Raw genomic sequence first — 15,115 nt, forward strand, 5'->3', positions numbered from 1 at the left:
GTCTAGTCTTAAGCAGTGCCTAATAGAAACCCTTGTAGGGGCCAGCAAGAGGGCTCAGTAGGTACTAAGCTGTGTGGCCTGAATTCAGCCCCCAGAACCCGTATAGGAGGAGAGAACTGCACGCTGTTCTCTGACCAGCGCATGTACCCGTGTCCTGGCACCTGTGGCACCTGTGTGTGCATTCACACATACACTGAATTGTAATTTTCAAAACCTCTTTAAATTTTTCTTATAAAAATATCCTTATAGCAGCCTGGTACTTGGCGATATGATCCTTATGATTTGTGGAGGCTGGATTCTTAGTCTCAAATTGGCTGGGTAAAGTGCAAGAACAGACATCTGACCACCTTGGCTGTGGGCTGGCAGCCTGCCCTCCCAGAGTGTCTGATCCCACTCTCAAATTTAATTGGAACCATTGTGTGGTGTTTTACATATCCTTGTAAACCACTTAGATGCTTTTCTGGAAGGAGGAAAAGTCCAAATAAATATATAAGCCCCAAGCCACCTCAGCTTGCTGATTAAATTACCCAGTCTCAAATTCGATTCCATCCTCATTTTATTAAGAGGCAGCTGCTTGCTCTCTTCCAGTTGGCTAATCCTCCAACAGCCAGTGTTCAGGGGGGTGGCTGCCCCCAGGGGATGTAGCCACAATCCCTCCGTCTCAGGAAGCTTTTTTCTTTTCTTCATTTTAGCAGAGTTGAGGATAAAATTCAAGGCTGCCATGGCTACAAAAGCCAGTGCTGATCCATGTCCCAGCTCCTCACTGGGGATTCTAAGCAGGGGCTCTACCACAGAGCCACAGCGCAGTCCCTCACTGGGGGATTTTAGGCAGGGGCTCTACCATTGCCCTGTGTGTCCTAGGATTAATTAGCTCTGAGCCTGCTATGGAGCCCTGTGCTTAGTAGGAGCAGCGCTTCCATGAAAGTATTTGAAAGCTACAGCTCACAAAATGTGATCTGAAGAACAGCTACTTGAAGGCATAGCTTATCCTCTTAGAGCCCATTAGCAGGAATATTAAGATGGGAACCAGAACTCAGCAAAAGAGAGTGCCCGGGGAGGCTGAAGAGATGACTGTCTTGCAGAGAACCCATAGAACTCAAGCTCCAGAGGCTCTAACAACCTCTTTTGGCCTCTAAGGGCACTGCTCTAATGTGCACACACACACACACACATACACATACACATAATTAAAGTATTTGATAAGAACCTTGCTAACTTTTGGTGAGATTGTGGGATGGCTTGGGAGGTACCTTTGGTGGAATTATAACTGGAAAGGATAGAACCAGAAGCCACTGAGGTTTTGCAAGGGGTTTAGGACCTGTGCTTTCCTATAAGTGGGTTTTCTGGTGAGATTCCTAGATGTTTGCAGGTTTGGGACTAATGAGAGTGTTGGAAAGCTTGATTCTCTGCCAGACAGAGGCTTCAACTGGGTGAGGGGCTCTTCTCTCTTCCAGTCTGTAATTTTTTTTACATGTGTTTATTTGTGTGTTAATGTGAAGGCATCGAATGCCTTGACACACATGTGGGGTCAGAGGACAACTTGCAGAAGCCAGTTCGCTCCTACTCTGCGGGTCCCAAGGAGTTGAAGTCAGATTGTCAGGCTTAGCAGCAATCACTTTGACCCGTTGGCCCATCTTCCTGGCTCCACACTGTCATTTTAAGCATTTCCCTGAGATAGACCATTGCACCTCCCAGGATAAGACCCTTTATAAATTAGGGACTTTGGTACCAAGAGACATAGACCCCAGTCTTGGAATGGCACTTGAACTCTTTTCAAGCCTTTCAGGTCATTCTCTCAACTCCCATAGAAGTGAACTTGACTGAGCATTTGAACTTAACCCTGCAGGGCAAAACTCAGGATCTGAGTGAGCTGAGACCTGGAGGCCAAACCCCAGGCATTTAATTACTAGGCTGCAGAAAACGCTCCAGCAAGGCGCATGCCAGACAGACAATTATTTTAGGAAATCCCCAGAAGTTGTCTCTTTGTGGTGCTTAGATCTTGCTCCTCTTTTACAATTCACTATTTCAGATGTTGGAAGAAATGTCTTGTTTGCTTCAAAGGACATGCCAGGAAGCACAGGCCGGAGATGCTAATTATGTGGACGGGGCTGCTTTGTTTTTGTATAATGAGACTCTTTTGGGGGAGGGGAAGAGTTCCAGCCTAATTGCCTGGGGACCTGAGCCAGAGGGAGGATAGGCGGGACGTTTGGGCTCCTGTTCATTGTTCAGTTTTGGAAGAATTAGATTTGTTCTGAAAGCAATAGTGCTTTCTCAGGGAGCAAGGGGAAGCGTTTGTGCATCATTTTCCCGGTGTTAGGTTCAACTCCTAATGGACTAAGCCTATAATACCAGCTATCTGGCTACAGGGCGAGTACAAGACCAGCCTGGGCACCTTAGAGAGACTCTGCCTCAAAGAAAAAGTCAAAAGAGCTTGCACAGATGGTTCAGCAGTTAAGAGCACTGGCTGCTCTTCTGACGACCTGGGTTCAATTCCCAGCACCCACATGGCAGCTCACAACTGCAACAGTTCTGTGGGATCCTATGCCCTCTTCTGATCTCTCTAGGCGTGCATGTAGTGCGTGGCCATAGGAGGAGGCGAAACATGGGCCCCCATACTCGGCCTTACCCAGTGCAGTGCCCAGGTACCCAGGCACCCTTGAAACTGATGTGGTGTGGAGCAGTTTTGTTTACTGGAAGCATTTGTTGGGGTGCAGAAAAATAAGCCCTTGTACCCAGGGCTGATGAGCAACCCAGCGGCCCTGGCCCTGCCCTCCAGGCTCTGTAAAGTTTCCTGGAGTAGTCAGGAGTTCTCTAGCTGAAACCAGCCATGGTAGTACTTGGCTGTCATCGAAACCCCCTTCCCCCGGGGTGGTGGTGGCAGAAGTATCAGACCCACGTCCTCCTTGGCTAACATAGTGTGTTTGAGGCCGGCCTGGGCTACATGAAATCCTGTCTCAAAACAAACAAAACTAAATTAAAAAAAATAATCGAGTTCTTCCATAGGTACCTAGGCGTGCTGGCATTCTCATTTAATCCCAGCACTTAAGAAGCAGAGGCAGTTGGATCTCTGTGAGTTCAAGGCCAGCCTGATGAACAAAGCAAGTTACAGGACAGCCAAGGCTATTACACAGAGAAACTGTCTGGATAAACCAAAACCAGACCACACTAAACCAACCAACCAACCAACCAACCAACCAACCAACCAACCAACCAACCAACAAAACTGGAGAGTCGGCCCGGTGACTAAGAGCATTGGCTGTTGTTCTTTTAAAAGGCCTTGGTTCGATTTCCAGCACCCACCTGGCAGCTCATAGCTGTCTGTAACTGCATCTCCAGGGGACTAAAAACATACAGACACAGGCAAAAATACCCATACAAATGAAACAAGAATTCTTGCCCAGGAGAGGCATGACTCACCAGGACCTGGCGATGCTAGAGGACTTAGGAGGGTCTTCCTGAATACACAGATGGAGTAGACAGCGTTGAGAGTCCTAAGTGGGGCATACATGGTGCTACATCTTTCTTTAAGTTCTTATTAGTACAATGTACATAATGAAGGTTATGACGGGGGCTGGAGAGATGGCTCCAAAGTTAAGAGCACTGTCTGTGTTTTCAGAGGTCCTGAGTTCAATTCCCAGCAACCACATGGTGGCTCATAACCATCCATAATATGATTTAATGCCTTCTTCTGGCAGGCAGGCGCACATGCAAATAGAGCACTCACATACATTCAATAACTAACTAAATAAAATAGTAATGGTTATGACATTTTCATAACACACATGATGTACTTTAATAATATTCATTTCATCCACCTCTCTTGTCCCCTCCCACTCCTGCCAACCCCTCCCCTTTCCCAACAAGCCCTTCTACTTTCATGTCTTTTTCTTTGTCTTGTTTTCCTCCTTCCTTCCTTCCTTCCTTCCTTCCTTCCTTCCTTCCTTCCTTCCTTTTTTCCCTCCCTCCCTCCCTCCCTCCCTCCCTCCCTCCTTCCTTCCTTCCTTCCTTCCTTCCTTCCTTCCCATCTTTCTTTCTTTTGTGACCCAGTGAGGGCTGCTTACAAAGAGTGGTGAGGGGCTGTTCACAGGGCTGTGGGCTCCTTACCAGTGGCCACACCATTGAAGAAATGTCTCCTCCTCCCCAGCAACCATTCCTGCCTGTTAATCCTAAGGCAGGTATAGAACGTCTAGCCTCCTTCCCAGCTACCATCAACCCTCCGAGATGGTTGTAGCCTCATTAGCCCCTCCCCGAGCAACCATTCATTATCTGTCAACCCTGAGGGAGGATGTCTCATTGGCTTCTGTTGTATGTAGCCTTAGCTCTGCCTAATTCTGTATGCAAGGAAGAGTAAGAAGGTCAGTAGGTGAGATGGCTCAGCGGGTAGAGATTTGCTACCAAACCCGATGACCTGAGTTCCACTCCTGGGAATCACATCGTGGAAACAGAGAACCAACTTCTGCGAGTTGACCTCTGGCTTCCACACGCAGTCTGTGGCACACACTTGCCCCCCCCACGCACACACGCAGACACACTATAAATAAGTGTGATTTGTAAAACCAAACAAAAGGTTGGGAAGGAGAGTTCGTCTGAGGGAAGTTGTGTAGGCTCTTACAGAAGGTGTTCCCCCAATTTAGCTGGGGTTTATGGAAGCACAGCCTGACTCATTACCATGTTCTCGGCTGTCGTCTGTGAATGGGTTATTTTTCTTATAAATTAGTGGAGGAGTGGAGCTCACTGTGTAGTTAGCTCACTGCTCACATTTCAATAAGAGAATTTATTGAGAGGGAAGAGAAGGCACTGTGCAGCAGGGGGTCCTCATCACCGCTCCTGACTCGGCCTGGCTTACCTCTGCCTCAGCTCCCGGCGCTGCCTCTGTTCCGGATCAGTAACAGCCACGCAAATGATGCATTTGGTGCTGCTGTGTGTGGCAGAATGCGCTATGGGCAGGGCTGGGCTCAGTGGATAGAGTGCTTGCCCGGCATGCTCAGAGGCCTGGATTCCTCCCTCAGCACTGCTTGAATTGAGAGTAGGGGTGGATGACTGACTGGCAGCCTAGAGCTCAGGACTGGGAGGCAGGAGGATCAGGATTTCACATCACCCTCCGCTACAGCTGGGAGTTCGAGGCCAGCATGGGTTACATGAGCTCCTGTCTCGAAACAAAAGCAAGTACGCTAGACAGAACCAGCATTCCCCATCCTCCTGCTCGTGGCCACTACTTGCTGCCGTTTGCCTGGATCTGAGCAGCCGCTCTGAGCTGTGCTCTGTCTACCGTGAGGACCTAAGCCAGTGCACATCTCTCTTCTGCTTAGACTCCTCCATGGCTCCCACCTCACTCAGACCGGAAGCCACCATCCTGGCTGATGCTCACCAGCTCCTTCACTAACACACTTGTCACTTCCCCATCTTGCCTCCCTTCACTTAGAGCCTTGCTCACGTACCCAGGTACGCCACCCCGTCTCAGGCTTTGCCGTTGCTGTTCCTCCTGCCTGGAGCATCTTTCCATACACACACCGGCCCCCTCATCTCCTCCCAGTCTACACCCAAATGGCACCTGAAGTCACACCCTGAATGGCACTTGCTCTTCCCGTCCTGCTTTCTCTGTGTTTCTTCTTTCTACGCTGCTCAAGAGTTTTAAATATCTGATCTTCACTAACATGTCTATGTGTGTGGCTGCACACGGGCATATGCAACAGGCACATGTGGGCACATGCGTGTGGAGAACAAAGGACCATGTCAGGCATCTTCTCCAGGAGCCACTCATCTGCTTTGACATAGGTCTCCCACTAGCCTGAGGCTCACCAAGGAGGCCGGGCTAGCTAGACAGATCCTCCTGTAACTTGCACCACCAACCGTGGTCTTTTATGTAGGTGCTGGGGATCCGAACTTGGCTCCTCCTGCTTATGCAGCAAGCACTTTGCCCACGGAGCCATCTCCTCTGATCCTGATGTTTGCTCTTTAAGATGTTTCCAGGCCTGTTGGTGATGACGTAGCAGTAGGAGGCAGAGGCAGGCAGATCTCTAAGTTCGAGGCCAGCCTGGACTACAGAGTGAGTTCCGGGTCAGCCAGTGCTACACAGAGAAATCTTGTAATGAAACAAACAAACAAACAAACAAACAAGATCTGTTTCCCTCCACTCTACAGTTTTTCTTCCGAAACAGGGTTTTCTTAAGCATGACTGGAAGATCACTGCATTGATTTGAATTTACTGTGGGTCCAGCACAGAACTCCGGCATTTCGGCAATCCTCCTGCTTCAGCCTCCCACGTAGCTTGGAGTACAGGAATGCACCACGGCACCACACTGAAGAAAGGTCTCTCTAGGCAGTCCCAGCAGGCCTCCAACTTATGATCCTCCTGCCTCAGCCCCAAGCGCTGGGTTTACCGGCATGTAGTACTGCACTACCCAGCTCAAAGTCATTGCTTTTTCAGTGGCTTAGGTCCCTTTGCACATTGAGATTTAATGTGCTGAGTTTCTCCTCCTGGGGCTGGGGCTCAGTAGGCAGAGTGTTGGCCTGTCGTGCGGGAGGCCCTGGGTTCCATTCCAAGCATATAAATTCACAGAGGTGGTGTTAAACTCCTGCAATCCTAACACTCAAGAGGTTAAGGTAGATGGATCACAAGTTCAAGGTTACCTTCAGCCATATAGTTAGTTCAAGGCCAGCCTAAGGGGCTCATGAGACACAACATAAATGTGGCAGTCCAAAGATGATCTTGGGTGTTAGTCCCCACTGTCCACCTTGTTTGAGACAGTGTCCTTTTCATTCCTGTGTAAGCCAGGCTAGCAGCTCCAAGAGCATCCGGGGATTTTCCTGACTGCTCCTTCCACCTTGACGGAATAGTGTTCAGATTACAGATACGGTCTCCCATGTCTGGTTTATGTGGGGAACCAAACTCAGGTTCTCACAGTTGTATGATCAGTGCTTTAGCTCTCGAGCCATCTCTTTGTGTGTGTGTGTGCTGGTAATGTATGTGGGCACGTGTGCGGAGATCAGAGGAAAACCTCAGCTTGTGATGTTCCTCAGCCACTTCCCACCTTCTGCTGGAGACAGAGCCTCTCATTGGCCTACAAAGTTGTCCATTTGTTGCTAGAGAGCATCCAGGGCTCAGCCAGTCTCTGTCCATTTTCTCATGAGCTCTACAGCAGATCTGAACTGAGGTCCTTGTGCATGTCATCTCCCCAGCAAAGGGCTTCTGTCCTTCTCAGCAAGATGTTGGGTTCCTACTCTCTGACTGTACCCTTTCCTCTGCAGACTCTCTTCCAGAGCCCGGAAGAGGGCTGGCAGCTTTATACCTCAGCCCAGGCGCCGGATGGCAAATGCATCTGCACAGCTGTGATCCCTGCACAGAGCACCTGTGCCCGAGATGGGCGGAGCAGAGAGCTTCGGCAGCTCATGGAGAAGGTAGGGACCCGGCAGGCACTGGTGGAAGGCTGAGATGCCCTCTTGGTTCCCACTACACATGTCTCCTCATAGGCTAAAACACAGAAGATCCAGCCAGGTGGATTGTTCTAGGAGTGGCCAATGACTGAGATCCCATCTAGATAGATTTTTTTTCATTTATTTGCTTTTTAATTTACATTAAATATTTAATTTTCTTTGTTGTTTTTTTTGTTTTGTTTTTGTTTTTGAGACAGGGTCTCAGTGTAGTCCTGACTGTCCTGGAACTCATTCTCTAGATAAGGCTGGCCTTGAATTCAGAGATCTACCTGCCTCTGTCTTCTCAGTATTGAGGTTAAAGGCACCTTTCTTTTTTTTATTGCTCTTGCTTTGTTTGTTTTGAGACAGGGTCTCACTGTGAAGCTCTGGCTGGCCTGGAACTTGATATGTGAACCAGGCTAGCCTCAGACTCACAGAGATCTACTTGCCTCTTCTCTAGTCCTGGGACAAAGAACATGCACCATCATGCCTGGCTTGCCTTCTTTTTTGAGATAGTATCATGTAGCCCAGGCTGTCCTCAAACTCACGATGTCATAGAGCCAAAGCTTTGAATTTCTGATCCTCCTGCCTCTGTCTTCAGAGTGTTGGGATGACAGATATGTGTCCACTTTTGTCTTCAGGTGAATTCCTTCATTCACTATTTGTTTGAGGTTTCCAAAGACGAAAATTCACAAGCTTGTAGTACAGGGAAGGCTGTAGTGTCAGGGGCATCATCTGAGTTTCTTCTTGAGAACTCAGGCCTGCGAGCCAGAGCTCCAGGCAGCCTTGGGTAATTACCCTCCTTTTCAGGCAAGGGTCTCACCTGTACTGTACTGCCAAGGCTCATGCAAAGATTCTGCACATCTGTAATGCCAGGACTTTGGAGGCTGAGGCAGAATAACTGCCACAAATTTGAGGCCTGCCTGGGCTACTTAGGAAGACCCTGTTGGATGGGAGGTGGGGAGGGGTGGGGAGTTGCCACCAAGCCTGATGACCTAAGTCAGTCCCCAGGTCCCACACAGTTAGAAGAGCGAATGAACTCTGACAAGTTGTCCTCTGACTGACACACACTTAAACCAATCTGGCTGATGTAGGAGCTCCAGGTTTGGTGACCCTGCCTCAAAAAATAAGGTGGAAAACAACCAACATCAATGTCTGACCTCCAGACACACGCAGATACGTATGCACACACATATACACACTTACACATACAAATAGGTATGAATGAATACAACCAAACAATATACACACTTATGTACTTAATGTTTATGCACACAAATACATAAATGCATACATAAATATGTATGCACACACATATGCACATTTACGTATAGACATGTCTACACACATACATACATACCTAGCTATACAGATAGATATGCACACTTAGATACACAGAAATACATGCACATGAACAAGCACACTCACATATACATGAATCCATACACATGCACACACCCAGGCACGCACAAACACACACACACACAGATTCCTTTCCTGGCTGCCTCTACTTCATCTGTCCCCAGGATGTTTTGGACCCTCTGTTTGATGACGAAGTGCCTGTCACTGCCCATTTGTCAGCTGTGGTACCTGCAGCCACTCCCCTCACTGAGCAGAGGAGGAAGCTGAGACTTGGCAGAGAGGAGCACCTGGTACCTGCACCCCCTCCCCCTCACACACCGACTCTCAGAACCCTGCTCTGCCCACTCCCCCTGCTGGGACTGCTTTCCCCCAAAGCTGTGGACTTTCACATAGTGCCCTTTGATTGTTCACAGTGGCTGAAAAACATAGTTCATGGCGTGAATGTGTGATGTGTACCTCTGGGTCTTGTATAGCCTAGGCTGCTTTTGAACTCACTGTGTATCCAAAGACGACGCTGAGCTTTGAATCCTCCTGGCTCCACTTCCCAAGTGGAACCAGAATCACATTACAAGTGTGAACACCCAGCTTATGCTGGGGAGGGATCCAGGGCTTTGTACACTCCAGACAAACTGTCTCAGAACGGAGCCAAAGCTCCAGAACCCTCCCATTACTGCCTTTTGTGTTAGAGGCAAGGTTACACTCTGATCCAGACTGACCTGGAACTCGCTCTGCATCGTTGGCTGGGCTGGAAGTAATGGCGCTCCTCCTGCTTTAGCCTGAGTGCTGGGATTACAACTGTGACCCACCACTCCTGGCTCCTTTTGGTTTTTCAGGACAGGGCTTCTCTTTGTAGTCCTGGCTGTCTTGGAAATCGCTCTGTAGACCAGGCTGGCTTCAAACTTACGGAGCGCCACCTGCCTCTGCCTCCCAAGTGCTGGGATTAGAGGGTGCGCCACCACTGCCCAGCCTAGCTCCTTCTTTTGAGGTTACTCTTGAAATTCTGATGCTTTGGTTTACACCTCCAAGTGCTGGGATCACGGCATGTGCTACCACACCTGGCTCTGATCTTCACTTTGGAAAGCACCCTCTGCCTAGCTGTGTCAAGAACTTACTGCAGGTCAGGATGGTGGAAGCCAGGACTCAGGGAACAGGTGACAGGTGTGAGGGGATGAACCTGCTATTGGAAGGTTACCAGTGAGATCAGGGGGGAGGAGGGCTGCCCGGCATCTATGCTGGTCCTGCCTGCCTCTGTTTCCGTGAGTGGCTGGGAGGAGGAGCTTGTCTCCTGAATGGTTCTCCTTCTAGGTCCAGAATGTGTCCCAGTCCATGGAGGTCCTTGAGCTCAGGACGTATCGGGATCTCCAGTATGTTCGCAGCATGGAGACTCTCATGCGGAGCCTGGATGCCAGGCTCAGGGCAGCCGATGGGTCAGTCTCAGCCAAAAGCTTCCAGGTGGGTTCTTCTGAGCTCAATTCAAAAGTCAAGAGACTGGTTAGAGGCACTTGGGAAGGTGCTGAGGTAAAAGTGTGTGCTGTGAAAGCAAGAGGACCTGAATTCCAAGGGTGGGGTCATGTCTAGAAAGAAATGAGTGGTTGGCTGGGCTCTGGGGTCCAGAAGGGAAAGGCATCCTTTGGCAAGGGCCGAGTGTTGCATCCAAGATGAGAGGGTGAGGGTAAGGGTCAAAAGTCAAGGGTCAGGGGTCAGATTGGTGTCCATTCTCTCCTGGTGAGCAGGAACTGAAGGACAGGATGACAGAGCTGCTGCCCCTGAGCTCGGTGCTGGAGCAGTACAAGGCAGACACACGGACCATTGTGCGCCTACGGGAGGAGGTGAGAAATCTCTCCAGCAACCTGGCTGCCATTCAAGAGGAAATGGGTGCCTATGGGTACGAAGACCTGCAGCAGCGTGTGATGGCCCTGGAGGCCCGACTCCATGCCTGTGCTCAGAAGCTGGGTATGTCTTGACCCTGAAGCTTGGCCCCTGATCTCCACACCCAACCCTAATGTTACCATGTGCTCCAAAGCTAGGCATGGTTTGGCATCTAACTGCCAAAGCTCCCTTTGGTCTCCCCAACCCAAGGCCACAGCAGGCCTCACAGCTGGAAGTGGCCTTGGCTCCTGATTTCCAAGTCTTTATGTGTATGTTGACGTCCCCAGATCACACCGAGGTTCCCTCCCTGACCCTTGGCCCCCAGTACTTCCCAGTGCAACCCGTGCTTGCCTCCCCTGAGCTCCTGCTGCATTTTATCCTCACTCCTGCTGTCCTCATCTCCCAGGCTGTGGGAAGCTGACAGGAGTCAGTAACCCCATTACCATTCGGGCCATGGGGTCCCGATTCGGCTCCTGGATGACTGACACAATGGCCCCCAGTGCAGACAGCCGGGTGAGTGATCCCAACCCCAAAGGCCTGAGGCAGTGACTCCCTGTGGGTGGCCAGACAGTCCCCACGTGTGACTCTTATTTAGGTTTCATTTTTAGTTGTAGGTGAAGGCCAGAAAAGGGCACTGGACGTCCATAGAGCTGGAGTTACAGCTGTTTGTGGGCCACCTGATACGATTGCTGGGGATTTAACTCAGGTCCTCTGCAAGAGCAATCAGTACCCTTAACTGCTGACATTTTTTTTTTCTTTGGAGACAAGAGTTTCACTACGTAGAATAGGCTGGCCTCAAACTCAAGAGAGCTGCCTGTCTCTGCTTCTTGAGTGCTGGGATCAAAGGTGTGTGCCACCATGTCCAGTCCACTTAATTTTCTATAATCACATTATTTATTTATTTAGTGGGTCTGTGTGTTTACGTGTGTGTGCACAGATATGTGCGTATGCGTGCACCACAGTGTGTCAAGTCAGAGGACAACTCGCTTGGGTCAATTCCCTCCTTCCACCATGTGGGTCTTGGGGATTGAACTGAGGTTGTCAGGCTTGGAAGCAGGCACTTTTACCCAACTCTGAGCAATCCCACCAGCTCACACAGCAGTAGCTGGTAGCCCATCATTCTGAGTCCCTGGGTCCTCAGACCTTCCCTTGACTGCCTAATGACTGTGCAGCCGAGGCTCTTCTGCCCTCGCCAGTGTGTGTCTACTGCCTAGAGGACACGGTTGCAAGGTCCACTCATGTATCGTTTAATATCGGGGGGGGACGTTCTGAGAACTGCACTGCTGGGCAGTCCTTGTCATGGTGCAGACATCGTAGAGCATTTGCACCAATGAAGACGGCATGGGGCTGGGGAGGGAGCTGGCACAGTGGGCAAGAGTGCGCAGTACCCACAGAAAAGGCCACGCGCCTCAGTGCTGTGTGGAGCAGAGACAGGAAGACCACTGCAGCTCACTGGCTGCCAGCTCCGGGTTCAGTCAGAGACCCTACCTCAAGGAAATAAGGTATGATACAGCGGGACACCCAGTGTCCTTCTCTGGCCTCTGCCTGGTTCATCTCTGCGGTTGGTAAAAATACTCTGGCAAAGCAACTTAGGGAAGAAAGGGGCTTAGTTTAACATCCAACCCCAGGTTAAATCCCAGTTCCGCTATTGTAGAGAAGTCAAGGGAGGAATTTCACACAGCTAGTCAGTCACAGCCACAGTCAGACAGGGAGAAGGGCAGGCATGCATTCTTGTTTGCTTGTGTTCAGTTTCTCCAATCTCATCAGTCAGGACTCCTTGTCCAGGATATGGTGTTGCCCATGGTGGGCTGGGTCTTCCCACATTAATGAACAGTCAAGACAATCCCCTATAGAAATGCCCACAGGCCAACTCAGTGTAGGCAATCTCTCATTGAGACTCACTTCCTAGGTAATTCTGTTGTTTCAAGCTGACATTAAAGTTAACCATTGTAGGCCAGAAAGATGGTTCAGTGGTTAAGAGCACTGGCTGCAATTCCAGAGGTTCTGAGTTCCATTCCCATGGTGGCTCAGAACCATCTGTAATGGGATCCAGTGACCTTTTCTGGTGTGCTGCTGCATAAGCAGATAGAGCCCAAAATACATAATAAATAAATCTTTAAAAAGCTGACAATCACAGTGGGCGATCAAATGTCGCAGAGCAAGGCAGTGACTCAACACCACTCCATCATGATCGCTGACCTCCAATGATGATGGTACAATCAACTGGTTAGTTTGGAATTGGATTTGAATTTAAATAGTCCTGTCCATTCTTAGCCAGGGATACTTGGGCACGTGCCTTAATATCATTCTTCTAATTTTCTTATCCTCAATGTAGTCCTTCAACATTGAAGTTCTTAAGTCTTAGCTCAGTAACGAGGGCATTTTAACATGGCGCTGATAATGATGCTGCTGAGAGAGTCAACGACATGCCTGGCAACTTTGTGCTTACAGGAGTTAGCTACTGACAATTTGGGCCAGGTAAACCCCTTTAATTCCAGCAGTCGGGAGGCAGAGATAGTTGGCAGTCTGTGACTCTGCTGGATCTTCTGGAGGCAAAATGTTCGCTGATCCTTTAGATCGCCACCACTAATTTAGGGTCTTTTTGTTGTGTGTGTTCATAAAGCTATGTGCACAGGCAGGCGTGTGCTCGGGTGTGTGGAAGCCAGAGGTCAACATGTTTTTCTCTATTGCTCTCCACCTCGTCTCTTTTCTTTTCCTTTTAGCATGTGTGTGAGGTACACATTTTTTTGTGCAGGGGTGTGCACTCACAGTGGCCAGAGGAGGACATCAGGTGCTCTGCTTCATCACTCCCAGCCTCAGTCCCTCGACAAAGGTTCTTCCACTGGGGCTAGGCTGGCAGCCAGCGAGCCCCAGTGATCCTCCTGCCTCTGCTCCCAAAAGCACTGGGGTTACAGGCACATGGAGCCATGCCCAGCTTTTCGGATGGGTTCTGGGTTCAACCTTATGTTGAATGTTTATGCTTGCAAAGAGGGTGATCTTCCACACTGAACCATCTTCCTAAACCCCACCTCCCACCCCCAAGGCAGGGTCTGTCACAGAACACGCAGCTCATCAATATGACTACGCTGGCTGGTCAGTGAGCTCCAAAGATCTGTCTCTGAGTCCCCCAGCTTCCTTCGTGGGTGCTGGGGGTCCAAACTCGGGTCCTCACGCTTGAGTGGCAAGCACTTTACTCCCCGAAACCACCTTCCCAGTCCACAAATGCTCACAGTCACTAACGTACAACCAGTCACAAAAGTCATAGGAGGGACTGAGGCAGGAGTGACAGGCTGGTGGCTGACTGCTGGTGACCAGGGCTGATCTCGCCTGGTTGGCCAGTCCCTGAGGGTCCCAGGTTACAGTCCCTCCAGTGACTGGCTGCTGCTCTCACAGGTCTGGTACATGGATGGTTATTACAAAGGCCGCCGAGTGCTGGAGTTTCGTACTCTGGGAGACTTCATCAAAGGCCAGAACTTCATCCAGCATCTGCTGCCTCAGCCGTGGGCAGGTACGGGCCATGTGGTGTACAACGGCTCTCTGTTCTACAACAAGTACCAGAGCAATGTGGTGGTCAAGTACCACTTCCGGTCGCGCTCGGTGCTGGTGCAGAGGAGCCTCCCTGGGGCTGGTTACAACAACACCTTTCCGTATTCCTGGGGCGGCTTCTCGGACATGGACTTCATGGTAGACGAGAGCGGGCTGTGGGCAGTGTACACCACCAACCAGAACGCGGGCAACATCGTGGTCAGCCGGCTGGACCCTCACAGCCTGGAGGTCGTGAGGTCCTGGGACACCGGGTACCCTAAGCGCAGTGCCGGTGAGGCCTTCATGATCTGCGGCGTCCTCTATGTAACCAACTCTCACTTGGCCGGAGCCAAGGTCTACTTTGCCTACTTCACCAACACGTCCAGCTACGAGTACACGGATGTGCCCTTTCACAACCAGTACTCACATATCTCCATGCTGGATTACAACCCCAGGGAGCGGGCCCTGTACACCTGGAACAACGGGCACCAGGTGCTCTACAACGTCACCCTCTTCCATGTCATCAGCACTGCCGGGGACCCCTAGGTGCCCTGCAAGGGCTGTGGGGGGCCTTCCCACACTGCCTGTGACCCCCTCGGCCTCCTCTCCCCACGTTCCCAGCCCAGCTTTCTGTTCTCTGTATCTCTAGCCATGCATTTTCCTCCGTTTTGTTGATCCCTGCTTTTGATACTCTACTTCTGTCTCTCTGCCTTTTTATGGATACTTCTCTTCCTTATTGATCGCATCTCTCTCCTTTCCCTCTATCCAGTCTCCCTCCTCTTCCCTACTCTCCCAGTTGCCCACATTCCTTATCCCTCACTCTTACCCTATCCCTGGATCTGAGTGCATGGATTTTTTTTTTTTAACAAAAGAATTTATTATTTACACATTTTCTTTCGTGTTGCCAGAATAAACGGGACCTTTAACATTTGATGTCTGGGCTGTT

At 50.1% G+C, this 15,115-nt stretch overlaps 1 protein-coding gene across 2 annotated transcripts in view; it reads left to right on the forward strand.

Moving 5' to 3' along the window:
• The window catches only part of Olfm2 (olfactomedin 2), a 56,125-nt gene extending 41,010 nt beyond the window's left edge, over positions 1 to 15,115 (forward strand). For both annotated transcript variants that reach the window (XM_055601400.1, XM_055601399.1), the window contains exons 2-6: positions 7,249 to 7,398; positions 10,081 to 10,227; positions 10,509 to 10,728; positions 11,051 to 11,157; positions 14,038 to 15,115. In XM_055601400.1, the coding sequence (XP_055457375.1) occupies positions 7,390 to 7,398; positions 10,081 to 10,227; positions 10,509 to 10,728; positions 11,051 to 11,157; positions 14,038 to 14,715 (1,161 nt within the window). In that variant the 5' untranslated portion in view covers positions 7,249 to 7,389 and the 3' untranslated portion in view covers positions 14,716 to 15,115. The remainder of the gene's footprint in view (positions 1 to 7,248; positions 7,399 to 10,080; positions 10,228 to 10,508; positions 10,729 to 11,050; positions 11,158 to 14,037) is intronic.

Source organism: Psammomys obesus, unplaced genomic scaffold (genome assembly GCF_907164565.1).
Source record: "Psammomys obesus unplaced genomic scaffold, mPsaObe1.curated_primary_1811, whole genome shotgun sequence".
Taxonomy (NCBI): Eukaryota; Metazoa; Chordata; class Mammalia; order Rodentia; family Muridae; genus Psammomys; species Psammomys obesus.